The sequence below is a fragment of the Mesoplodon mirus genome, assembly GCF_964341445.2.
Source record: "Mesoplodon mirus genome assembly, contig: SUPER_14_unloc_4, whole genome shotgun sequence".
In the NCBI taxonomy this organism is placed as follows: domain Eukaryota; kingdom Metazoa; phylum Chordata; class Mammalia; order Artiodactyla; family Ziphiidae; genus Mesoplodon; species Mesoplodon mirus.
The window spans coordinates 307,306-334,095 of record NW_028295741.1 but is presented as its reverse complement, the minus strand read 5'-3'; the positions used below and the strand labels follow the sequence as shown (position 1 = coordinate 334,095).

The 26,790-nt window shown below is 45.6% G+C and overlaps 1 protein-coding gene across 1 annotated transcript in view; it reads right to left on the bottom strand.

Annotated features, from left to right (window-relative positions):
* Positions 1 to 22,164, bottom strand: part of LOC309816153 (uncharacterized protein) — a gene marked incomplete at both ends in the record, with an annotated part of 198,396 nt that extends 176,232 nt beyond the window's left edge. The window contains one exon of the mRNA XM_082646810.1: positions 22,135 to 22,164. Within this exon, the coding sequence (XP_082502936.1) occupies positions 22,135 to 22,164 (30 nt within the window). The remainder of the gene's footprint in view (positions 1 to 22,134) is intronic.
* Positions 22,165 to 26,790: the final 4,626 nt, after the last annotated feature.

The following is a 26,790-nucleotide window of genomic DNA, read 5'->3' as shown; positions in this document are numbered from 1 at the left end:
GGGGGCTCCTCTTGGCTGTGGTGCATGGGCTTCTCATTGCAGTGGCTTCTCTTGTTGCGGAGCATGGGCTCTAGGCACGCAGGCTTCCGTAGTTGTGGCACGTGGGCTCGGTAGATGTGGCACGGGCTCTAGAGTGCAGGCTCAGTAGTTGTGGCGCGCGGGCTTAGTTACTCCGTGGCACGTGGGATCTTCCCAGAACAGGGCTCGAACCCATGTCCCCTGCATTCGCAGGCATATTCTTAACCACTGCTCCACCAGGGAAGCCCGATAATTCAGTTTTTTTATAAAGAGAAGATTCCTAATATTATTCCAAAATTTTAAAAATATGTAGTTGGATAACACTATGAAAAATTAACTGATATATTCTTTTATTATTTCTCTTTGCCCCCTGGATCTTTTTCCCCATCCAGTCAGCTAGGCACTCTGAGTTCACTGCATTAGGAAGGTAAAGACTCAGCAGAAATGAGGGAGAAAAACAGAAAAGTCTCAGCTTTGGAATGTTCACAACGGAGGCCACAGTAGAACAGGTGAGAATTCTGTGAACCAAAAATAAATGTCGTCTCAAATGCAAAAATGTATTCTCTGCACTGGGAGGCAGGGGAGGGAGGGAGGGAAGGACTGAAGGAGAGAGATCAGTGTGGCCAGGGACATGGAGACTGTGCTTGAGGACGATATGCCCAGGAAGAGAATCAGAATCTGGAGAAGATTCAGCCTGCACGTGATCATTGCCTCCAGCCAGCACCCTCATCTCAGACGTTGGGAAATTCAGAGAGAGAGTGGGAGTACGTCAGGAGGGCCACGCGCATAGTCTGTGTGGCAGGGGTTGTGGCCGTTCCCTATTTGTGAGGAGTCCCCAGCAATTTGCAGGCCTCTTCTGGAAAATGCTGGCGGACGTCTCTAGTGCTTATGTGAAAGCTTGTTCACAAACCTTGAAAGATACAGATGTAGATGACAGATAGATGCATAGATAGAAAAATGTCCTTAAATAAAAGCTCCAGGAAAGGTTTGGAAAATGCCCTTTATTGCATAGGACGCTTCTATTGTCATATGATGTTAGACTGAGTGCCGGTCCCTTCATCCTCCTTCAGACCACGACATTCTGTCTGCTACTCTCCCGAGGGTCCTTTCTTCTCCCTGGAAGGGATAAAACAAATGAGGTAGGACAGGAAGAGACAAGAAGCACTCCAAGCTCTGCTGGTCAGGGTTACCCTCCAGCATTGCCTTAATGCTCAGAGCCACACACACCACAGTGAGCTTGGCTCCAGATCAACTACCACGCAACGAAGGTTCTGGAACATTTCCATATCTCGGGGGACCTCATTTCCACGTGACTCTCTTTCATATTCCCCTTTGTCACAGAAGGCTAGGTCCAGTGGTCCGGGTGAGATCTCGGCTCAGGCCCAAGGCTCTCAGACCTCAAAGTTCTGGTCCTGCAAGGGCCCCTGTCCTCTCTTGAGACCACTCCTGGCTCTCTCTGCCGAGAAGGAGCTGCTGGCAGTACGTCCTCTAAGAGTTGAGGTCCATCGTGCAGACCCTGAGAAAACTCCTAGGAAAAGGCTCCACCTTCTTGTTTACGTCAACAGAGGTCAATGCCTTTGTTAGTGCTGGGTGTGTCCCATTTGATGCAACTGCAGAGCCATTAGGTAAACCAGCACATGTGTGCGGCCCCTTCCCTTAGACTCCTCTGGGCCCTCGTGACATAGGCTCAGAAGACTGCCAGCCTCAAGCCTTACCTCTTCCAAGGGACGGCCACACCGTCTTCCAGGATCTTCTGTCCCATGAATCTCAGTTGCTGTTTGGAACTCAAAGGAGAGAAAAGACCCTGCCTGCGGGGTCTCTTTGGGCTGGGGCCTTCCCCCGTGGGCTGCTCTCCCTCATTCTCCTTTTCTTCTTGCTTCTCTTCCTCCTCCTCCTCCTCCTCCTCAGGGGTGCTCTCGGATTCCACATTGCCCATCCACTGGGCCATGTTGAGATGAAAGACACGGCAGCTGAAGCGCTGCAGGACACCGCCCTACACGTGCTGCTGGAGGATCTCCAAGGTGGGGAAGACCCGGCATCAGGCCATGCACCTGAAGCCGGTCTCCATGGTCACCATCCAGTCCAGTGTCTTGGCCCTGGGTCTCTCCTCGACGGCAGGTGACCCTGATGTGCTGCCGGGCTCTGCCCTTTCCTCATACTCTTTCTCCTCCCCAGTGGGCTCACTGTCAGACAGGAGGCTTTCGGTGAACACATCAGAGGGGCAAGTGCCTACTGTGCACGCATCCTCAGGAAGGGTCACTTCTTCTATCGTCAGCTGCTTTTCAGGCAACTCCAAGGGTTTCTTTGTCTTCCAGGAGACAGCGACACCCTTGTTCACTTGTACCTGCATGTAGTATATTTTCATGCCCCTTTCCTCTTTGTCTGGGTGCAGATAGTCCTTACAGGGTGAAGAGAGTGAGGAGGAGACACAGTGTGATGGGGGAGCGGTCTCCCCTTCTTCCTGAACCTGGGCTAGGGGTGCTGTAGGCCAGGCAGTGTCTCGAAATCTCCGCATTGCTGAAAAAGGAAATTAAAACCATAATAACATGCATGGGCCGTGCCGGAAGCTGAGGGAGCAGGTGTGGTAGACGAGAGAGGGACATTTGCATGACGTAGCTATGTCGTGAGCTTGGTGTCTGTTGGCCGTAGGATGGAGCGGTGTATCTGGTGTCATCTGTGGGCTTTTCATGTGCGTGGGGGGGATACTGGAGCGGTGTTTGTATACAGGGGTGTGGAGTATGGTGGTGAGGGCTGTGGTATGTGAGGGATGCGGCTGGATGCGTGTATGACAAGGAGTGTGATTTTGGTAATATCGGTGGTGCGTTACTTGTGGAATGGGGCTGTGGTGCTTGGGGTTTATGTGTGCTGTGAGAAGGGCTGTGCCTGGAGGGCAGATGTATGTGTGAGCTGTGTGGACCTGAGCTGGATGGTCCTGCTCTCAGGCTGGAGGTGTATGATGCAGAACTCTGTCCTTCTCTGGAAGCAAAGGCAAAGACAAAGCCTACATTTTCCTCTGAAGATGCTTAATCTGGTCCCTCTTCCCTCCACCTCAAGCCCAGACCTTTCCGGCCCCTGCTCCTTGACTTCCCCACCATGGTACTACCAGTATTCACACCGCCCCCCCAGACTCAGCTGGCATCCACGCCCTCGGAACAGCTCAGCCATCCTGCCCAGGCTCCTCCACAGAGCCCTCATCACCTCTGATGACCCTGGATTTCCTCTCAGCCTCCCTGGGATCTGTGTGCCTCCTGCCTCACAGCCAAGCACCCCCTCACCTGAGGAGCCCCGCGCCCTTACCAGCGTAGCTGAGCTTGCGCGGAGTAGAAGTACAGAAGAAGTATTTAGGGGCGGAGGAGACCTCCACTGCCCCTGGGCTGCAGCCTTGGGCCACCACAGTGGATCCAAGCCGAGGGGGATCCTCTTGTGACTTCGAGATTCCTGAGGGAGGAATGAAAGGCTCAGGGTGGGTTCATCAGTCCTCTGTCCACAAATATTTACTGAGTGTGTGACACGTGTCAGGTGCAGTGAATACACACAGTTGAGAGTGTGGTTCCCAGTGGATCCTCCAGGATTTAATTCCAATCAATACTTATTCTCTCACTGTCTAGTTGGTAATGTAGGCCTCGGTGGTGACTGTGAGTGTGTGGGAAGAGTGAGTGATGTGTATCAGTTAAGTCTGTGGTAAGTGTGGGGTTGGCATGGGGAGCACAGTGCAGATGTGTCTATCTGTGTCTGTGGCCTTTTTGTGCATTTTTTCTGTTCACAAGTCAGGAATTCTGGGACATGTAACGTTTCCTCATTACATGGTGTGGCTTGTATTTATGGTGCGTGTTCATTCATTCATTCACCAAGATTCAGTAAGCAGCTACTCCTGTGTATCCGGCACTCTTCCATTGTTGTAGTCTTTGGTAACGCTGCACATTCTAGTAGGGGAAGACACACACTAAACAAAACTACAATAAATATATAATACATCAGCTGGTGGTAAGTATATAAGGGTTGCCAGACTTAGCGAACAAGAATACAAGGCACCCAGTTAAATTTCAGTTTCAGATAAACCCAGAATAATCTTTTAGTGTAAGTATTCCCATGCAGTATTTGTTCTTACTTAGTTTTAGTGTAAGTATGGCCCATACAATATTTGGGACATACTGATACTGAAAAATTACTTGTTCTTTATCTGGAATTCAAATTGAACTGGATAGCCCATATTTTCTCTGGCAATCCTGACATGGGTTACTGAGACTGTGGTTTACTGTGGTTTGTACAAAGCGGGTCTGGCATTACTCAAGAATGTGTTACAAGTGTGGTGTGTATGACACGTGACTGGTTCTTACAGAGGTATTTAGCGATGGCTGAAGTTAGCTGTGTTTGTGCGAGAGTTGTGGAGATACATATATATATATATATATATATATATAGTGTGTGTGTGTGTGTGTGTCCTATATATATAGTGTGAGTGTCTATATACATATCTCATCTCCAGCGTTTGGTGTTGGAGGAGAGGATTGTGATACAGGTGGGTTGTATGAGAACGTAGTACAGGAGGGATCCGTGTATATACCTCCATGTGCTGTGTGTGGTTTACTAAGGAAGTTAAATGTGGGGTGTGTGATATTTTTGCTGCATCAGAGTGTACATGGGTGTATGAGTTACTGTCTCATAAAACACCCCTAACAAGAATTCTGTATACACTCTTACGTACACCGAGTGTCAGCCAGGTCCAGGCAGGGTGACAAGAACTTTACCACGCAGACTTTATATCTGGTAAGCACTCTAACCCCATTCATCTCGCTCTTCTCTGCACTACCACACACACACACACACACACACACACACACACTCACACACACACACACACACAGGAACATAGAGCAAAATATTCTGAATGGTCAGGGGCAGTCATTGCCTTCCCCAGCCTGTCCCAGCCACTGCCTGGAAATCTGCCTGCTGTCTAGAGCTCCATTCCCAGGGCCCATCCTACAGTCTCCAGGGCCCTGGGCCTTGTAGGAGCTACTGGGCTCTAATCTGGGGCAGAGGCCTCTAGCTGGAGCTCTGGGGTGACCACCCCTCTCCCAGGGCAAGCTATTCGCCTACATTTAATGCACGCAGGCACCACGTGGCCCGTGGCTCTCAGAGCTCCCCGCAGGACCCTGAGGCCATTTCTCACCCCCGCTCACGTGGTCTCAGTCTCTGGAAAACCCTTCCCTTCCCTTGATCTCCTTTGGGAAATTCTTCCTGTTGAAGGAATAAATCCTCCTTGCTTTCAATATGACACCATCCCTAGACAAACAATCTTCTTTCAAAGTGCATTCCACTTGTCAAGATATTTTTCAACAGGGCCTTCAACTCATGGGGCTTCTCTTTCCACTTTGGTAAAAGAGGCCAAGCAACTCATGGGTCTCTCTCAGCATCCTTGCATCCTTCACATCCCCCACCTCATGACCCCAGGGAAAGATCCAAGAGAATAAGAGAGAAATCGGGGACTGAGAAAAGCTGCACCTCTAGGTCTGTGCAAGCAGGATGCAGCCTGCTGTGAGTCCGACAAAGCTCCAGGCCCGGCTGCCCCAGGAGAGAGTCCTCAGACCAGCGGAGCTGACCTCCCATCTCCCAGGGGGCATCTGGCCGTTCTGTGCCGTCTCACACCACAGGGGCCCTCCAGATAGATACGGCAGCATCAGTGAGACAAGGTCTCTCGCTCCCTGCTTCACAGGTGACACGTTCTCAGTCCCCCGCTTCCTAGAGAAGCTTCAGTTTGGCAGAAACCCATGTGCCCCAGACAAGTTTCCCCCCACATACCTCCTCCGTTCTCGGCAGTTTCCTGGGACTCTTCATTTTCCAGATGTTTCCTCTTTTGTCGCCGTTCCATCGTACCAACTAGAAGTCTCCCTTAGAAGATGCCTCAAGAGATGTCCAACTCCTCCTCTTCCCTACAGGTTGGCCCTTCTTGGCTCTTGGGCAATCCGTTGAAATGATTCAATACAAACAAAAATAGTCAAGTCTCCTAAATGGCTGAAAAACTTGTACCACTTGGTGAACCAGCAGTACTGCCTAGTGCTCACCAGGGCTGTTATGTTTGCAAGGTTGCCAGGCGCACAGCGGAATTCTGTGACCTCAGTGCTGACATCAGTGCATTCGGTGGACCTAGGGTGAGCACAGTGTCTGCAGTAGCACAGGCCCCATTTTCAAGAACAATTCCTTTTTCCCAGCCGATGCTTTCCCGTGAAAGGGAAAGGTTCCTACCATATCTATTATAAATTGTATCATACCATGTCTATTATAAAATTCACATTTTGATTGGACATCTTTTAATGTCTTTTCTAGAGAGATTTAATATGAATATTTTAAATGGTCTCCAGTTTCCCTGTGGATTATTGACATTTTAAACTCTGCACTTCAATTTTCCCTCAATACGTGTAATTTTGTCACAGCTATTTCTGTACTTAAAGATGAGGAACTATATAATTGATTTCTTCATTTTTTCCCCATCTCTCTCCAAGGTACTGCATTTGATTGTGTCTTGCGACTGAGTGAAAAATGCTAGTCCTTGAGTCAGGACATTGGGCCCTTTAGCAAGTAACTCAACCTATCTGGGCTTCAGCTTCTGTATGTGCGATCAAGAGGCTTGGACTAGCTGACTTTTCAAATGCTGTGTTTCTTTGATTCACTCTCACTTACTGATCTGCTCCTTAAGAAGAGGGTCTGTTCTCATAAAGTAACAACAGTCTTTTCCTAACCTTGGGTTGGGCGGAGTTTAACTGTTCGTACTCAGTTTGTTAGTTATATTGCCTTCTACGTATGCTTAGCTCTAAATAATTTATATGGCTCTTGTGACAATTTTTAGATCTTCTTTTTTTCTTATTTTCTTTTACAGTTTCTAATTTGTTATCGCCAGTGTAGAGGAGCCTGATTGATTTTTAAAATTTATTGATCTTGTATGTGTGTGCCTTGTTGAACCGTCTTATTAGTTCCTGCTAGTTTATCTGTGGGTTCTTTTGGGTCTCCTAGATAAATGAGCATATTAAATGTAAATAATGTGTTCTTTGGATAAAGTTTATTTTCTTGCATCTCTATATATAGAAGCAATATGTTGAATTGATTTAAATATTTAAATACTTACATACCTGTTATCACAATCTAACGTTCTTTATCTTATTTTCTTTCAATCAATATTATGTTTTCAAGATTTATACACGTGAATCCATATAGATCTAGGTCTTTGATTTTTGACTGTTTGATATTATTTGATCACATGCATATAGCATCATTTATTTTCCATTCAAGCATTATTGGACAATTGGATTGTTTCCCTCCCTTCTCTAGAACAAACAACATTTCCTAGAATATCCCTGAAGATGTCTGACAGTCGAGAAGGGCCAGGCTGCCCGAAGGATTGCTACTTGCTTTTAGCCACCTTCCAACAGGCCGTCTCCAGCCAGCAATTTGAAGCACAGCTGAAATGAGAACTGCCCCAAATGTGAAGATCTTAGGAGTTTCCTAGAAGGTGGGAGGTTAATGATAGGCATCCTGCTGGGATCCCAGGGGAGTCTGAGCTGGCCTGAAGCTCATCTTCCTCCTCCACCTCTCAAGAGAAATGTGGAGGAAAGAAGACTTCAAAAACTGTGAGCAGGCAGAGGGAGAGATATTGGGGGCCGAAGCTGTAACTGAGGTCTTGGAGTGGGCTGTGAGCACGCAGAGCCTCTCGAGAGCCAGGCTCTGCCTTCTGAGAACTTCTCCCCTAAGGCTGCTCATAATTCACGTGATACCAGCCATATAGAGCCGACTTGGCCCACACTGTCACAGAAAGCCTTATCAGAATCTCTTCTTCTTCATACACTCTTGTGTCTGTTACTTGGTTATTGCCTTTGGTACTCCACTGATGTGAACCACAGTCGCCAGGGGATGGAGGACACTAGTGACCCATCTTGCTCTGTGGCCTCAGTCCACAGCTGGAGGGTAAGGGAAGAGGCCAAATGAAGGTTAAGAAGGAAAGATGGAGTTTGAAGAGAAGACCTGAGTTAAGGGTGTCTTCTCAAGTCTTGATGACTGAAATGTAGCTCCAGTACCTGAAGTCCTGCTTGTTCTCAAGGCTGACCGCGGGGCTGGGTGCACTCAGTGAAGGAACCGTATACACTTAGTATTTCCTTGCTTGCTCACACTTGCCCTCCTCTGATACACCCTCTGCAAGACTGATCTTCCCCTGAAACAACTTTCCCCCTGCTACTGTCATCTCAGGAACATTTGCTTCCCCTTCCTAGTGTCCCCCTAGAATGCCATTGCAGCCAATTCATAATTTGATAATCATGCTGCTTACCATATTCTCAGCAATTTCGGATAAATTTTATTCACTTTATTCCATAGTCTTCACCCATCAATAATCTTTCTTAACTTCCTAGCTGCAGGTTAACCCAATCGGAATCATTTCTTTTTCTTTCTCTTCTTTGGCAAATCCTTTCTATCTTTTAAGGTCTTTTTCTTGTCTCTCTACCATCCTGCCTTGCTGAACTTCTTTTTTTTCCGTTTAAGTAACCTTTCAATCTCCTTCCCCAGTTTGCTCATAAACATTGAGAGTTTATTCCTCACACGTTAGACAGCGGTTTATGAATGGCCAGGCATAATGGACTCAGAATGAGTTGGCACCCCCGAGGTACCTGTCTTGCTGGGGAGCCACAGGTGAAGGGCTGGCTGCTGGAAACATGTTTGCATGGAGTCAGGCTGAGTGGCCTCAGGGTGTTTGCCCTGCACTTGTGTGTGTTTCTCCCTAGTTGGTTTCCTTGTCCAGCCACCTGTGACCTCCCTCCATCCAGCCCAGGGAATCCTTCTCATCACAGGGGTAGGATGTTTGTCTCATTTTCCATCACATCCTTTCCCCAAAGTTTGGCTGCGAGTTGTTCCCATTCCAAAGACCTTTCCTCTTTGAAGAGAAAAGAGAAAATCTTTTCTCTCCTTACCTCTCACTTCACTTCTGCTCTATTATCTCCTCCGTCCAGAATGGCCCACTGACTCACATGGGTGTAGATCCGAAGATGGCAAGAACTGCCAGCAATTCTGAGATAATAATATGGATGGATCAGGAAAACTTGAAAACCTTTATCCCGCCACATTAAAAAAAATTGCACTTCCAGTGTATTCAGAGTCTCTGTGTAGAAACACAAATGATAGAGAAGTTGAATTACACTCAAGTTTTTCTTTCCTCCTTTCCTGATTTATTCTAATCCTCAATGCTAACATGATGAACTATTTGTTAGGTAAAGTTTCAGACATTTTCTACCCATGCACACTTTTCTTCTTTTCACATTAGAGTGTGAACTAGGTCACTTTCAACATGCTGTGATTCTGTGATTCACTGTCTCCCACCGAGTCATCCACGGATAAAGTCATCTGTTTCACGGAGAACTATTTCCAATAGCTAAACGCCAATGTCTGTGGAGTGCTTACTCTGTGTCGGTTTCTTGTAACTACTTTACAGATCATTTGTACAGCGTACCCATGGACCAGGTACAATTATGACCCCCAAGTGACAGATAAGTGCAGATAAGTACAAATAAATACAGAGGCCAAGTGACTTGCCCAAGACGCTGGAGCAAATCAAAATCCATGCCTCTGTAATCATTTTGCTCTATTGCCTCTGTCTGGGAGGCTTGATGATTTGGCAACTAAAACCTTAAATATCATGTTCCATTTTTATATCTGTGACACAAGCGTGGGGCTGTGATACGGGGTAACTAACCTGACTACTTTTGAAAACCCTTATGCACCTGGATGAAATTAAGCCAGGGACTGCAAGCCATAGATTTAAGGTTTCCTACCAACTTTTAAAAATAGCTTCTTGAATGCAATTTATGTAGTGTCAAGTCTAGGATGTAGCCCAAATAGTAACAGAAAAATGGAGATATGTAGGAAAATACTTAAAGTTGACAAGTATTGGGAGTGTAGTATTTTGGGGGCCAGCGTGTAGACCACAGGAAAACTTGCTGTTTCCATCCCAAAGGGAAGAGCCCTACGTTGCAACTGCCAAGGTCCCTGGGGCAGCAAGTGTGCTCACTGCTTAGTAAAGAAGCATCCTCAGTTTGATAGAATCATATGGGAGCCTTACATTTGGTTAGCAGTTCTACATTCTTGATGTAATAATATTTTCAGGGTGTGGGAGGGTATCAAGCTCTGAAAATACCCTTGGAGAGATCTGCTTATTAAGTTTGGCTTTTTCAATCTCCCTACTACTTCTTTACTAAACACCAGGCGGTTTCCTTCACTTTTCAGAACCATGTTGTTTTTCCCTTGTCTAATGAACTTTGAAATACTTTTGGATGAGCTATTAAGTTTGGGGAAAAATAAACATCTCTTTAAAATAAGGAAGATAATAACAATGACAAGTAGAAAAAGCTCTAAAACAGAGAATATCCTCCATTCTAGCCAATGACGGAGTGGAAGGTTCGTGCTCGCTGTCCAGAACGTAGAAATAAAAGCTGAGGAGGCGCTGAGGCGTCTCCTGGATCTCTATGAGCCTCCATCATTTCTGCTGAGTAGGGTTGACAGATGAAATATAGGCTGTTTAGTTAAATATGAATGTTTGAAAAACAACGAGTAGATTTTGAAGATAAGTATGCCCCAAATAGTTCATAGGATCTACTTATACTAAAAATAATGACTTATTATTCATGTGAAGTTCAAGGTTAACTGGGTATCCTGTATTTTTATGTCCTAAATCTGACAGCCCTACTGATGATCCACAATGGAGGCAGTTGAGGAGCGGTACATGCTGGCCCTCGGACAGTCAGAAATGGCTTCAGCAGATCCAGGTACAGTATGAAATTCTTTTTGGATGTAGCTCAGAAGCCATGGCCAGCCCTTGACTGCAAGTACTGCCTCGGGTTTCCCTGAGCTGGGGTAAACCTTCCTCTTAATGCCCTTTTGGTAAGTCTGGAAGACCATATCCAAGGGGAGCCCCAAAGTCAGTTTCATCGTCACAACCATGTTTCCAATTCCTGGAATTGGCTGCATGTGACTCACAAGAGCTGAGGAGGTTTGTGGAAATTGGGAGTGTCATAGCTTGAACCCTTTGTAGGTAAAGTTTTGCTGTTGTGAGAGTTTTATCAGGAGCAATGTGAAAGACTCCATGTCCCCAGGTAGATAGAAATAATCCTGTTCTACCTGTGTGTTTGTGACAAGTCTCTAATAGTTCAGAGAGCAGGTATCTGGTCTTAGAAAGACTGATCCAAGCTTGGATGTTTCTGGTGACAAGGCAAGGTCCTGAGTTTCAAGTTCACCTTTTATGGTTGAGGAGACAATAAGGTGGTCAGAAGGGAAATCATGGAGGAGACCTTGGCTTCATCCATCGTGCAGGCTTGTATATGTGGTTCTATGTAGATCGTGTTTCAACGGTGGAGCTTGTTTACAACTATGAACATTCTCCGATGTGCTTTTTGGACCTTCATTCCCAGAGCGAGAGCAGTGCCGAGGCTCTAGAAATGCCATGGATATTCTGAGCTGTCAGTGGCATTTCCCCGGTACTGTTCCCTTGGTGCCGCTCCTTGAAATGTCCAAAGGGATTATCATGTGTCTTGTGGCGGGTCCTAGCATTGTGAAAGGAAGCTGCTGCACCTGGCTCAGAGGATTTCGGATGTGGTGGGAGGAGGAGTAGTACTACGACTATAAATTGTATCACAGCATATCTATTCCATCTTGAGAGTGGGGTTGGGGGGTTTGAAGGGGGGCTTTTATTGTACTTTTATACATTGTACCCTTGAAACTAATTCAATTTTTTAAAATTAATTAATTTATTTGGGCCTGCATTGGGTCTTTGTTGCTGCTAGCGGGGGTTCTCTAGTTGCAGTGAGCGGGGGCTCCTCTTGGCTGTGGTGCACGGGCTTCTCATTGCAGTGGCTTCTCTTGTTCCGGATCATGGGCTCTAGGCACGCAGGCTTCCGTAGTTGTGGCACGTGGGCTCGGTAGATGTGGCACGGGCTCTAGAGCGCAGGCTCAGTAGTTGTGGCGCGCGGGCTTAGTTACTCCGTGGCACGTGGGATCTTCCCAGAACAGGGCTCGAACCCATGTCCCCTGCATTCGCAGGCATATTCTTAACCACTGCTCCACCAGGGAAGCCCGATAATTCAGTTTTTTATAAAGAGAAGATTCCTAATATTATTCCAAAATTTTAAAAATATGTAGTTGGATAACACTATGAAAAATTAACTGATATATTCCTTTATTATTTCTCTTTGCCCCCTGGATCTTTTTCCCCATCCAGTCAGCTAGGCACTCTGAGTTCACTGCATTAGGAAGGTAAAGACTCAGCAGAAATGAGGGAGAAAAACAGAAAAGTCTCAGCTTTGGAATGTTCACAACGGAGGCCACAGTAGAACAGGTGAGAATTCTGTGAACCAAAAATAAATGTCGTCTCAAATGCAAAAATGTATTCTCTGCACTGGGAGGCAGGAGAGGGAGGGAGGGAAGGACTGAAGGAGAGAGATCAGTGTGGCCAGGGACATGGAGACTGTGCTTGAGGACGATATGCCCAGGAAGAGAATCAGAATCTGGAGAAGATTCAGCCTGCACGTGATCATTGCCTCCAGCCAGCACCCTCATCTCAGACGTTGGGAAATTCAGAGAGAGAGTGGGAGTACGTCAGGAGGGCCACGCGCATAGTCTGTGTGGCAGGGGTTGTGGCCGTTCCCTATTTGTGAGGAGTCCCCAGCAATTTGCAGGCCTCTTCTGGAAAATGCTGGCGGACGTCTCTAGTGCTTATGTGAAAGCTTGTTCACAAACCTTGAAAGATACAGATGTAGATGACAGATAGATGCATAGATAGAAAAATGTCCTTAAATAAAAGCTCCAGGAAAGGTTTGGAAAATGCCCTTTATTGCATAGGACGCTTCTATTGTCATATGATGTTAGACTGAGTGCCGGTCCCTTCATCCTCCTTCAGACCACGGCATTCTGTCTGCTACTCTCCCGAGGGTCCATTCTTCTCCCTGGAAGGGATAAAACAAATGAGGTAGGACAGGAAGAGACAAGAAGCCCTCCAAGCTCTGCTGGTCAGTGTTACCCTCCAGCATTGCCTTAATGCTCAGAGCCACACACACCACAGTGAGCTTGGCTCCAGATCAACTACCACGCAACGAAGGTTCTGGAACATTTCCATATCTCGGGGGACCTCATTTCCACGTGACTCTCTTTCATATTCCCCTTTGTCACAGAAGGCTCGGTCCAGTGGTCAGGGTGAGATCTCGGCTCAGGCCCAAGGCTCTCAGACCTCAAAGTTCTGGTCCTGCAAGGGCCCCTGTCCTCTCTTGAGACCACTCCTGGCTCTCTCTGCCGAGAAGGAGCTGCTGGCAGTACGTCCTCTAAGAGTTGAGGTCCATCGTGCAGACCCTGAGAAAACTCCTAGGAAAAGGCTCCACCTTCTTGTTTACGTCAACAGAGGTCAATGCCTTTGTTAGTGCTGGGTGTGTCCCATTTGATGCAACTGCAGAGCCATTAGGTCAACCAGCACATGTGTGCGGCCCCTTCCCTTAGACTCCTCTGGGCCCCCGTGACATAGGCTCAGAAGACTGCCAGCCTCAAGCCTTACCTCTTCCAAGGGACAGCCACACCGTCCTCCAGGATCTTCTGTCCCATGAATCTCAGTTGCTGTTTGGAACTCAAAGGAGAGAAAAGACCCTGCCTGCGGGGTCTCTTTGGGCTGGGGCCTTCCCCCGTGGGCTGCTCTCCCTCATTCTCCTTTTCTTCTTGCTTCTCTTCCTCCTCCTCCTCCTCCTCCTCAGGGGTGCTCTCGGATTCCACATTGCCCATCCACTGGGCCATGTTGAGATGAAAGACACGGCAGCTGAAGCCCTGCAGGACGCCGCCCTTCACGTGCTGCTGGAGGATCTCCAAGGTGGGGAAGACCCGGCATCAGGCCATGCACCTGAAGCCGTTCTCCATGGTCACCATCCAGTCCGGTGTCTTGACCCTGGGTCTCTCCTCGACGGCAGGTGACCCTGATGGGCTGCCTGGCTCTGCCCTTTCCTCATACTCTTTCTCCTCCCCAGTGGGCTCACTGTCAGACAGGAGGCTTTCGGTGAACACATCAGAGGGGCAAGTGCCTACTGTGCACGCATCCTCAGGAAGGGTCACTTCTTCTATCGTCAGCTGCTTTTCAGGCAACTCCAAGGGTTTCTTTGTCTTCCAGGAGACAGCGACACCCTGGTTCACTTGTACCTGCATGTAGTATAGTTTCATGCCCCTTTCCTTTTTGTCTGGGTGCAGATAGTCCTTACAGGGTGAAGAGAGTGAGGAGGAGACACAGTGTGATGGGGGAGCGGTCTCCCCTTCTTCCTGAACCTGGGCTAGGGGTGCTGTAGGCCAGGCAGTGTCTCGAAATCTCCGCATTGCTGAAAAAGGAAATTAAAACCATAATAACATGCATGGGCCGTGCCGGAAGCTGAGGGAGCAGGTGTGGTAGACGAGAGAGGGACATTTGCATGACGTAGCTATGTCGTGAGCTTGGTGTCTGTTGGCCGTAGGATGGAGCGGTGTATCTGGTGTCATCTGTGGGCTTTTCATGTGCGTGGGGGGGATACTGGAGCGGTGTCTGCATACAGGGGTGTGGAGTATGGTGGTGAGGGCTGTGGTATGTGAGGGATGCGGCTGGATGCGTGTATGACAAGGAGTGTGATTTTGGTAATATCGGTGGTGCATTACTTGTGGAATGGGGCTGTGGTGCTTGGGGTTTATGTGTGCTGTGAGAAGGGCTGTACCTGGAGGGCAGTTGTATGTGTGAGCTGTGTGGACCTGAGCTGGATGGTCCTGCTCTCAGGCTGGAGGTGTATGATGCAGAACTCTGTCCTTCTCTGGAAGCAAAGGCAAAGACAAAGCCTACATTTTCCTCTGAAGATGCTTAATCTGGTCCCTCTTCCCTCCACCTCAAGCCCAGACCTTTCCGGCCCCTGCTCCTTGACTTCCCCACCATGGTACTACCAGTATTCACACCGCCCCCCCAGACTCAGCTGGCATCCACGCCCTCGGAACAGCTCAGCCATCCTGCCCAGGCTCCTCCACAGAGCCCTCATCACCTCTGATGACCCTGGATTTCCTCTCAGCCTCCCTGGGATCTGTGTGCCTCCTGCCTCACAGCCAAGCACCCCCTCACCTGAGGAGCCCCGCGCCCTTACCAGCGTAGCTGAGCTTGCGCGGAGTAGAAGTACAGAAGAAGTATTTAGGGGCAGAGGAGACCTCCACTGCCCCTGGGCTGCAGCCTTGGGCCACCACAGTGGATCCAAGCCGAGGGGGATCCTCTTGTGACTTCGAGATTCCTGAGGGAGGAATGAAAGGCTCAGGGTGGGTTCATCAGTCCTCTGTCCACAAATATTTACTGAGTGTGTGACACGTGTCAGGTGCAGTGAATACACACAGTTGAGAGTGTGGTTCCCAGTGGATCCTCCAGGATTTAATTCCAATCAATACTTATTCTCTCACTGTCTAGTTGGTAATGTAGGCCTCGGTGGTGACTGTGAGTGTGTGGGAAGAGTGAGTGATGTGTATCAGTTAAGTCTGTGGTAAGTGTGGGGTTGGCATGGGGAGCACAGTGCAGACGTGTCTATCTGTGTCTGTGGCCTTTGTGTGCATGGTTTCTGTTCACAAGTCAGGAATTCTGGGACATGTAACGTTTCCTCATTACATGGTGTGGCTTGTATTTATGGTGCGTGTTCATTCATTCATTCACCAAGATTCAGTAAGCAGCTACTCCTGTGTATCCGGCACTCTTCCATTGTTGTAGTCTTTGGTAACGCTGCACATTCTAGTAGGGGAAGACACACACTAAACAAAACTACAATAAATATATAATACATCAGCTGGTGGTAAGTATATAAGGGTTGCCAGACTTAGCGAACAAGAATACAAGGCACCCAGTTAAATTTCAGTTTCAGATAAACCCAGAATAATTTTTTAGTGTAAGTATTCCCATGCAGTATTTGTTCTTACTTAGTTTTAGTGTAAGTATGGCCCATACAATATTTGGGACATACTGATACTGAAAAATTACTTGTTCTTTATCTGGAATTCAAATTGAACTGGATAGCCCATATTTTCTCTGGCAATCCTGACATGGGTTACTGAGACTGTGGTTTACTGTGGTTTGTACAAAGCGGGTCTGGCATTACTCAAGAATGTGTTACAAGTGTGGTGTGTATGACACGTGACTGGTTCTTACAGAGGTATTTAGCGATGGCTGAAGTTAGCTGTGTTTGTGCGAGAGTTGTGGAGATACATATATATATATATATATATATATATATATATATATATATATATATATAGTGTGAGTGTGTGTGTGTGTCCTATATATATAGTGTGAGTGTCTATATACATATCTCATCTCCAGCGTTTGGTGTTGGAGGAGAGGATTGTGATACAGGTGGGTTGTATGAGAACGTAGTACAGGAGGGATCCGTGTATATACCTCCATGTGCTGTGTGTGGTTTACTAAGGAAGTTAAATGTGGGGTGTGTGATATTTTTGCTGCATCAGAGTGTACATGGGTGTATGAGTTACTGTCTCATAAAACACCCCTAACAAGAATTCTGTATACACTCTTACATACACCGAGTGTCAGCCAGGTCCAGGCAGGGTGACAGAACTTTACCACGCAGACTTTATATCTGGTAAGCACTCTAACCCCATTCATCTCGCTCTTCTCTGCACTACCACACACACACACACACACACACACACACACACACACTCACACACCCACACACACACAGGAACATAGAGAAATATATTCTGAATTGTCAGGGGCAGTCATTGCCTTCCCCAGCCTGTCCCAGCCACTGCCTGAAAATCTACCTGCTGTCTAGTCCTCCATTCCCAGGGCCCATCCTACAGTCTCCAGTGTCCTGGGCCAGGTAGGAGCTACTGGGCTCTAATCTGGGGCAGAGACGTCTAGCTGGAACTCTGTGGTGTCCACCCCCGCCCAGGGCAAGCTACTCGCCTACATTTAATGCACGCAGGCACCCCGTGGCCCGTGGCTCTCAGAGCTCCCTGCAGGACACTGAGGACATTTTTCACCCCTGCCCACGTGGTCTCAGTCTCTGGAAAACCCTTCCCTTCCCTTGATCTCTTTTGGGCAATTCATCCTGTTGAAGGAATAAAACCTCCTTGCTTTCAATATGACACCATCCCTAGACAAACAATCTTCTTTCGAACTGCATTCCACTTGTCAAGATACTTTTCAACAGGGCCTTCAACTCATGGGGCTTCTCTTTCCACTTTGGTAAAAGAGGCCAAGCAACTCATGGGTCTCTCTCAGCATCCTTGCATCCTTCACATCCCCCACCTCATGACCCCTAGGAAAGATCCAAGAGCATAAGAGAGAAATCGGGGACTGAGAAAAGCTGCACCTCTAGGTCTGTGCAAGCAGGATGCAGCCTGCTGTGAGTCCGACAAAGCTCCAGGACTGGCAGCCCCAGGAGAGAGTCCCCAGACCAGCGGAGCTGACCTCCCATCTCCCAGGGGGCATCTGGCCGTTCTGTGCCATCTCACACCACAGGGACCCTCCGGATGGATACGGCAGCATCAGTGAGACGAGGTCTCTCACTCCCTGCTTCACAGGTGACACGTTCTCAGTCCCCCCCATCCTAGAGAAGGTTTAGTTTGGCAGAAACCCATGTGCCCCAGCAAGTTGCCCCCCACATACCTCCTCCATTCTCGGCAGTTTCCTGGGACTCTTCATTTTCCAGATGTTTCCTCTTTTGTCGCCGTTTCATGGTACCTACTAGAAGTCTCCCTTAGAAGATGCCTCAAGAGATGTCCAACTCCTCCTCTTCCCTACAGGTTGGCCCTTGTTGCCTCTTGGGCAATCTGTTCAAGTGATTCAATACAAACAAAAATAGTCAAGTCTCCTAAATGGCTGAAAAACTTGTACCACTTAGTGAACCAGCAGTACTGCCTAGTTCTCACCAGGGCTGTTCAGTTTACAAGGTTGCCAGGCGCACAGCAGGATTCTGTGACCTCAATGATGACATCGGAGCATTCTGTGGACCTAAGTTCAGCACAGTGTCTGCAATAGCACAGGCCCCATTTTCAAGAACAATTCCTGTTTCCCAGCCGAAGCTTTCCCGTGAAAGGGAAAGGTTCATAACATATCTATTATAAGTTGTATCATACCATATCTATTATAAAATGAACATTTTGATTGGAGATCTTTTAATGCCTTTTCTAGAGAGATTTAATATGAATATTTTAAATGGTCTCCAGTTTCCCTGTGGATTATTGACATTTTAATCTCTGCACTTCAATTTTCCCTCAATACGTGTAATTTTGTCACGGCTATTTCTGTACTTAAAGATGAGTAACTATATAATTGATTTCTTCATTTTTTTCCCATCTCTTTCCAAGGTACTGAATTTGATTGTGTCTTACGAATGAGTGAAAAATGCGAGTCCTTGAGTCAGGACATTGGGCCCTTTACCAAGTAACTCAACCTGTCTGGGCTTCAGCTTCTGTCTGTGCGATCGAGAGGCTTGGCCTAGTTGACTTTTCAAATGCTGTGTTTCTTTGATTCACTCTCACGTACTGATCTGCTACTTAGGAAGAGGGCGTGTTCTCATAAAGTAAGAACAGTCGTTTTCTAATCCTTGGGTTGGGCGCAGTTTAAGTGGTCGTACTCAGTTTGTCAGTTTTATTTACTTTTATGTATGCTTAGTTCTAAGTAATTTATATGGCTCTTGTGACAATTTTTAGATCTTCTTTTTTTTCTTATTTTCTTTTACAGTTTCTAATTTGCTATCACCAGTATAGAGGAGCGTGATTGACTTTTAAAATTTATTGATCTTGTATGTGTGTGCTTTGTTGAACCGTCTTATTAGTTCCTGCTAGTTTATCTGTGGGTTCTTTTGAGTTTCCTAGATAAATGAACATATTAAATGTAAATAATGTGTTCATTGGATAAAATTTATTTTCTTGCATCTATATATATAGAAGCAACATGTTGAATTGATTTAAATATTTAAATACTTACATACCTGTTATCATAATGTAAGATTCTTTATCTTATTTTCTTTCAAACAATATTATGTTTTCAAGATTTAGTGACATCCGTCCATATAGATCTAGGTCTTTGATTTTTGACTGTTTGGTATTATTTCGTCACATTCGTATAGCATCATTTATTTTCCATTCAAGCATTATTGGACATTTGGATTGTTTCCCTCCCTTCTCTAAAACAAGCAATGTTTCCCAAAATATCCCTGAAGATGTCTGACAGTCGAGAAGGGCCAGGCTGCCCAAAGGTTCCTACTTGCTTTTAGCCACCTTTCAACAGGCCATCTCCAGCCAGCAATTTGAAGCACTGATGAAATGAAAACTCCCCCAAGTGTGGAGATCTTAGGAGCTTCCTAGAATGTGGGAGGTTAATGATAGGCATCCTGCTGGGATCCCAGGGGAGTCTGAGCTGGCCTGAAGCTCATCTTCCTCCTCCACCTCTCAAGAGAAATGTGGAGGAAAGAAGACTTCAAAAACTGTGAGTAGGCAGAAGGAGAGAGATTGGGGGCCGAAGCTGCAACTGAGGTCTTGGAGTGGGCTGTGAGCACGCAGAGCCTCTCGAGAGCCAGGCTCTGCCTTCTGAGCACTTCTCCCCTAAGGTTGCTCGTCATTCAGGTGATAGCAGGCATATACAGCCAACTCGTCCCACACTGTCACAGAAAGCCTTATCAGAATCTCTTCTTCTTCATACACTCTTGTGTCTGTTACGTGGTTATTGCCTTTGGTACTCCACTGATGTGAAGCACAGTCACCAGGGGATGGAGGACACTAGTGACCCATCTTGCTCTGTGGCCTCAGTCCACAGCTTGAGGGTAAGGGAAGAGGCCAATTGAAGGTCAAGAAGGAAAGATGGAGTTTGAAGAGAAGACCTGAGTTAAGGGTGTCTTCTCAAGTCTTGATGACTGAAATGTAGCTCCAGTACCTGAAGTCCTGCTTGTTCTCAAGGCTGACCACGGGGCTGGGTGCACTCAGTGAAGGAATCGTATACACTTAGTATTTCCTTGCTTGCTCACACTTGCCCTCCTTTGATACACACTCTGCACATCTGATCTTCCCCTGAAACAACTTTCCACCTGCCACTGTCATCTCATGAACATTTGCTTCCCCTTCCTAGTGTCCCCCTAGAATGCTACTGCAGACAATTCATAATTTGATAATCATGCGTCTTACCATAGTCTCAGCAACTTCTGAGAAATTTTATTCACTTTATTCCATAGTCTTCACCCATCAATAATCTTCCTTAACTTCCTAGCTGCAGGTTAACCCATTCGGAATCATTTCTTTTGCTTTCTCTTCTTTGGCAAATCCTTTCTATCTTTTAAGGTCTTTTTCTTGTCTCTCTACCATCCTGCCTTCCTGAACTTCTTTTTTTTCCGTTTAAGTAACCTTTCAATCTCCTTCCCCAACTTCCTCATAAACATTTAGAATTTATTCCTCACAAGTTAGACAGCGGTTTATGAATGGCCAGGCATAATGGACTCAGAATGAGTTGGCACCCCCGAGGTACCTGTCTTGCTGGGGAGCCACAGGTGAAGGGCTGTCTGCTGGACACATGTTTGCATGGAGTCAGGCTGAGTGACCTCGGGGTGTTTGCTCTGCACTTGTGTGTGTTTCTCCCTAGTTGGTTTCCTTGTCCATCCACCTGTGACCTCCCTACATCCAGCCCAGGGAATCCTTCTCATCACAGGGGTCGGATGTTTGTCTCATTTTCCATCACATCCTTTCCCCAAAGTTTGGTTGTGAGTTGTTCCCATTCCAAAGACCTTTCCTCTTTGAAGAGAAAAGAGAAAACCTTGTCTGTCCTTTTCTCTCACTTCACTTCTGCTCTATTATCTCCTCCATCCAGAAGGGCCCACTGACTCAAATGGGTGTAGATCTGAAGATGGCAAGAAATGCCAGCAATTCTGAAATAATAATACGGATGGATCAGGAAAACTTGAAAACCTTTATCCCGCCACATTAAAAAAAATTGCACTTCCAGTGTATTCAGAGTCTCTGTGTAGAAACACAAATGATAGAGAAATTGAATTACACTCAAATTTTGCTTTCCTCCTTTCCTCATTTATTCTAATCCTCAAAGTTAACATGATGTACTATTTGTTATGTAAAGTTTCAGACATTTTCTACCCATGCACACTTTTCTTCTTTTCACATAAGAGTGTGAACTAGGTCACCTTCAACATGCTGTGATTCTGTGATTCACTGTCTCCCACCGGGTCATCCACTGATAAAGTCATCTGTTTCATGGAGAAATATTTCCAATAGCTAATAGCCAATGTCTGTGGAGTGCTTACTCTGTGTCGGTTTCTTCTAACTACGTTACAGTTAATTTGTACAACATACCCATGGACTAGGTACAATGATAACCCCCAAGTGACAGATAAGTGCAGATAAGTACAAATAAATACAGAGGCCAAGTGACTTTCCAAATACACTGGAGCAAATCAAAATCCATGCCTCTGTACTCATTTTGCTTTATTGCCTCTGTCTGGGAAGCTTGATGATTTGGCAACTAAAACCTTAAATATCATGTTCCATTTTCATATCTGTGACACAAGCGTGGGACTGTGATACGGGGTAACTAACCTGAGTACTTTTGAAAACCCTTATGCACCAGGATGAAAGTAAGCCAGGGACTGCAAGCCATAGATTTAAGATTTCCTACCAACTTTTAAAAATAGCTTCTTGAATGCAATGTATGTAATGTCAAGGCTAGGATGTAGTCCAAATAGTAACAGAAAAATGAAGATATGCAGAAAAATACTTAAAGTTGACAAGAATTGGGAGTGTAGTATTTTTGGGGCCAGTGTGAAGACCACAGGAAAACTTGCTGTTTCCATCCCAAAGGGAAGAACTCTGTGTTGCAACTGCCAAGGTACCTGGGGCAGCACGTGTGCTCACTGCTTAGTAAAGAAGCATCCTCAGTTTGATAGAATCATATGGGAGCCTTACATTTGGTTAGCAGGTTCTACATTCTTGATGTAATAATATTTTCAGGGTGTGGGAGGGTATCAAGCTCTGAAAATACCCTTGGAGAGATTTGCTTATTAAGTTTGGCTTTTTCAATCTCCCTAATACTTCTTTACTAAGCACCTGGCGGCTTCCTTCGCTTGTCAGAATCATGTTGTTTTTCCCTTGTCGAATGAACTTCCAAATACTTTTGGATGAGCTATTAAGTTTGGAAAAAAACATACATCTCTTTAAAATAAGGAAGATAATTACAATGACAAGTAGAAAAGACTCTAAAATGGAGAATATATGCCATTACAGGCAATTAATGGGAGTGGGAAGCTCGTCCTCACTGTCCAGGACATAGAAATAAAAGCTGAGGATACTCTGAGGCATCTCTTGGATCTCTATAAGCCTCCATCATTTCTGATGAGTAGGGTTGACAGGTAAAATATAAGCTGTTCAGTTAAATATGAATGTCAGAAAAACAACGAGTACATTTTTAAGATAAGTATGCCCCAAATACTACATAGGATCTACTTATACTAAAAGTGATGACTTACTATTCATGTGAAGTTCAAGTTTAACTGGGTATCCTGTATTTTTATTTAGTAAATCTGACAGCCCTACTGATGATCCACAATGGAGGCAGTTCAGGAACGGTACATGCTGGCTCTCGGACAGTCAGAAATGGCTCCAGCAGATCCAGGTACAGTATGAATTTCTTTTTGGATGTAGCTCAGAAACCATGGCCAGCCCTTGACTGCAAGTACTGCCTCGGGTTTCCCTGAGGTGGGGTAAACCTTCCTCTTAATGGCCTTTTGGTAAGTCTGGAAGACCATATCCAAGGGGAGCCCCAAAGTCAGTTTCATCCTCACAACCATGTTTCCAATTCCTGGAATTGGCTGCATGTGACTCACAAGAGCTGAGGAGGTTTGTGGAAATTGGGAGTGTCATAGCTTGAACCCTTTGTAGGTAAAGTTTTGCTGTTGTGAGAGTTTTAACAGGAGCAATGTGAAAGTCTCCAGGTCCCCAAGTAGATAGAAATAATCCTCTTATACTTCTGTGTATGTGACAAGTCTCTAGTAGCTCACAGAACAAATATCTGGTCTTGGAAAGACTGATCCAAGCTTAGATGTTTCTGGTGACAAGGCAAGGTCGTGAGTTTGAAGTTCACCTTTTATGGTTGAGGAGACTATAAGGTTGTCAGAAGGGCAATCATGGAGGAGACGTTGGCTTCATCCATTGTGCAGGCTTGTATATTTGGTTCTATCTAGATTGTGTTTCAAAGGTGGAGCTTGTTTACAATTATGAACATTCTCTGAGATGCTTTTTGGACCTTCATTCCTAGAGCGAGAGCAGTGCCGAGGTTCTAGAAATGCCCTGGATATTCTGAGCTGTCAATGGCCTTTCCCAGGTACTGTTCCCTTGGTGCTGCTCCTTGAAATGTGCAAAGGGATTATCATCTGTTTTGTGGTGGGTCCTAGCATTGTGAAAGGAAGCTGCTGCACCTGGCTCAGAGGATTTGGGATGTGGTTGGAGTAGATGGGCCAAATTTAGGTAACTGGTGTTACTATTGATAAGGACAACAAATTATTGGAAGTGGCGTTGTCTGGGATGGGAATGATGTTGTTGCAAGTTCACAAATGTTCCAGGACCAAGGAAGACAACCAGAAGTACTGGGATTGTTTTAGGTTGCAGGTAAGAGACAGAGGGATGGACTAGAGATTGAGCTCATACAGCTGGTTAGTGTGTTGTTCATTCGTTCATTCATTCATTTATTCATCCAACACGTATTTACTGAGTTCCTATCATGTGTCAGTTAGTCTGTTAGGTTTTGTGATACGATAGTGAAGGAAACAACTTCTCGGTCTTTAAGGAGTGTATAGTTCAGTCAGAGAGACTGATAAAGAAATAGGTAATTACAACATCGGAAATAAGTCATTTGATAGAGGAAGTAGGTGTTTGTGGGTGTAAACAGGAGGGTAAATTTAACTAAGTCCAGTTGTGGTGGTAGGGAATGGGAGACCCAGAGGGACTTCTTGAACGAAGTGATAGTGGAGATGAGCAGGGTGAGTAGCAATTTTCCAGGACCTTCCCAGGCAAAGATGGAAGGAAGGAAGGAAGTTTCAGGCAGAGGGACCACTCTGTACAAAATCCTTAAGATAAAGAGAATATTGTATGTTCTTCAGCATGGCTGGGGCATGAACTCTGAGAAAGGGGGTTGATAGGAGATATGGCTGGAACGAGAGCCATGGCTCTGTCATTTAGACTTTGTTCTGTAAGCAATGGGGATTCATTGAAGGTGAAGGCAGAGGAGTGCCTCCATCAGACTGTGTCCTAGAAAAGCCACTTAGGTGACTGTGTATAGGGTGGGTTTAACTGAGCACCAGCGTGGACAGTAAGCTCAAATTTTTCTGTGTGGGACCAGTGTCACACATGGGACTATGTAGGGCACCAGATTCAATGGGGCAATGAATGTTTTTTGGTTTTTTCCTCCTTTTTTATATGAGGCTAGGCAGATGATGCCATGCCTTCGTTCCATTAAGAGCAATGTGAAATCAGTGAAATCTCCTAAGATTCTGCAAGGCAGATTTTTCTTTGTATGATTTTAAATTCCCTCAAGACCTGAAAGGGCCATTGCTGTAGAAAAGGGGTCTGGTACATGTAACACCTGGATGGAAATAACAGCTTATGGGAAAACATGGAATTTGAGGAATTCTGGGGCAGGATGCTGGAAGTAGATGACTGCAAAAGGCCTTTCCAAGTCACAGCCTTATAGCTCCTGGTCCTCTTTACCTTCTCCTCTTCCTGACCCCAACCTCATGAGGATGAAAGTGTACTCTAGAGACCTTTGATCAAATCCTGCCCACAACAGTCTGTGGTTTGAAAGTTACAAAATTCCCTGAGAATTGGTAAGCTCTCTATCTTCCTCATTAGTCATTTAGTACCATTTATAATTTCCAAAGAGCTACTGTTTATAGAGCCCTTGCTTTCCATGTCTGAGTGTGTTTTATCATTATTCTTTTTGATCTTGGAAATGTAATCTTTAACAAACCACCAATTAACCATGAAATGTCACTGCAGCAAAACATCAGTATTCTCCATGGGGTTTGTTGTACTTGGATTTGACCTTCATTGTTCATTCTTGGACTGTCTTCCTAGTTTGTGGCTTATTTGGATTCGCATTTCTTCTTTTTGTTGATTACTTGAAAGCTTTTGTGTAGAAATTAAGCTGGTAAAATAACATAGAAGGCTTTTCCCCTATGATAGTCCCTTTCTTTTGATACCAGTAATTAAAAGTGTGCTGTGATAGCATTAGAGGACTTAAAGTTTGAAGGTTTTAAGAATGACTTGGAGACTCAGGAGTGAAAAGGGACTAATACAAGTGAGCATGAATTATTATTTTGCTCAAAATACTATTTAAAAGAGATTAGAATTTAGGTTTATTGAAGAAAATGGTTATATTTGAGCTATTTGAAGTTCTAACAGTCAGATATTCTTTGAAAATCTATTTTAAAGTTCTAACTGGTGATCGTAGAATAAAATTGCCACTTGATGGAATGTGGAATGTGAAGAGGTGAAAGAAAAGTCAGACTGGAATGATGCTACAAAAAAAGAAACTTCCCATCATGACCAGGCAGAGCAAATGGAAATCAGGTGGGAAAGGACATAGAAGCAGAGATGGTTTTGTGATTCCTGGAGCCTGCAGCTCTTTGAAAGTGCTAACCACCATGGGGCAGGTGCAGAGCACCAAATGAGAGCCTCTCGTAAAAGTCCACGCGGCAGAGATGACAGGGGCACCAGGTGGGAAGTCTCTCCATGTTTGGTACACAGGCTGGAATTTCCAAGATATGAAGACACAGGTCTTTCTCTGAAAGGGGCGGACTGTGACGTTTTTTAGATAGAATTTCCAGAGCTAATGACATACTCAAGCTAAAGAAAATATATCTGTCCATCTAGGGACGCTGAAAACAGTGGGAGGCAGAAAGAGAAAATATTTTGGCAACTGAGAGACCTGGGCTGGTGTCTGTTACTTCAGTAAATTACTTAATGCCTCTGAGTCCAGCTTCCTCCTCTATAAACTGGTGATGTACTAATAAGATTGTTGTGGGCATTAAATGAGATCATGGACGTTGGGCCATTGGTACAGTACCTGGCACATAAGAACTGTTTAATAAATGGAAACCAGCACTCATTATTCAAATGATAAGAATAGTGCATCTCAGGCTCTTGTTGAGAGAGGTTTCTTATTATCTATTCTAATTGCTAAGATGACTTGTGAAGCCCTCTGAATTTGCATTTGCCGGTTGCCTGCTATTGGCAATTTGTTCAATGTCCCTCCTATATTTCTTAGACCCTACCATTTTGTGCATGTGGCAAACTTTCAATTGCCATTATTTGGCATTTTCCAGCCCAGGAACTTCTGAAGCTGTTGAAGTCTGCTCTGTCTGTGTAGATGGCAGGAAGGAAGTGAGGGGAATTAATAGCTTCCCAGCAGCAGTCCTCAACCAAGGACTGATGGGAGTGGGTATCTAAATGCCCCAGCTCCCTGGCCCTTCAAGTTGGAAGCTTGTGTTTCCCAGAGTTTCTCTGTGGATTACCTCCACTTTTCCACACTCTTACCTGGCTATAACACAGTATTTAATGCTTGCCTTCTCTTCCCTATCTCACTTTCCTATTGGCGTTTCTTCCATTTCTCATATTAACTATTTGAACTGGAATGTTTATGACTGGGTTTGATTCTGGGAGAACCCCTAGGAAGTCATTTTCTTGAGAGAAAACAGTTGTCAAGTTGCC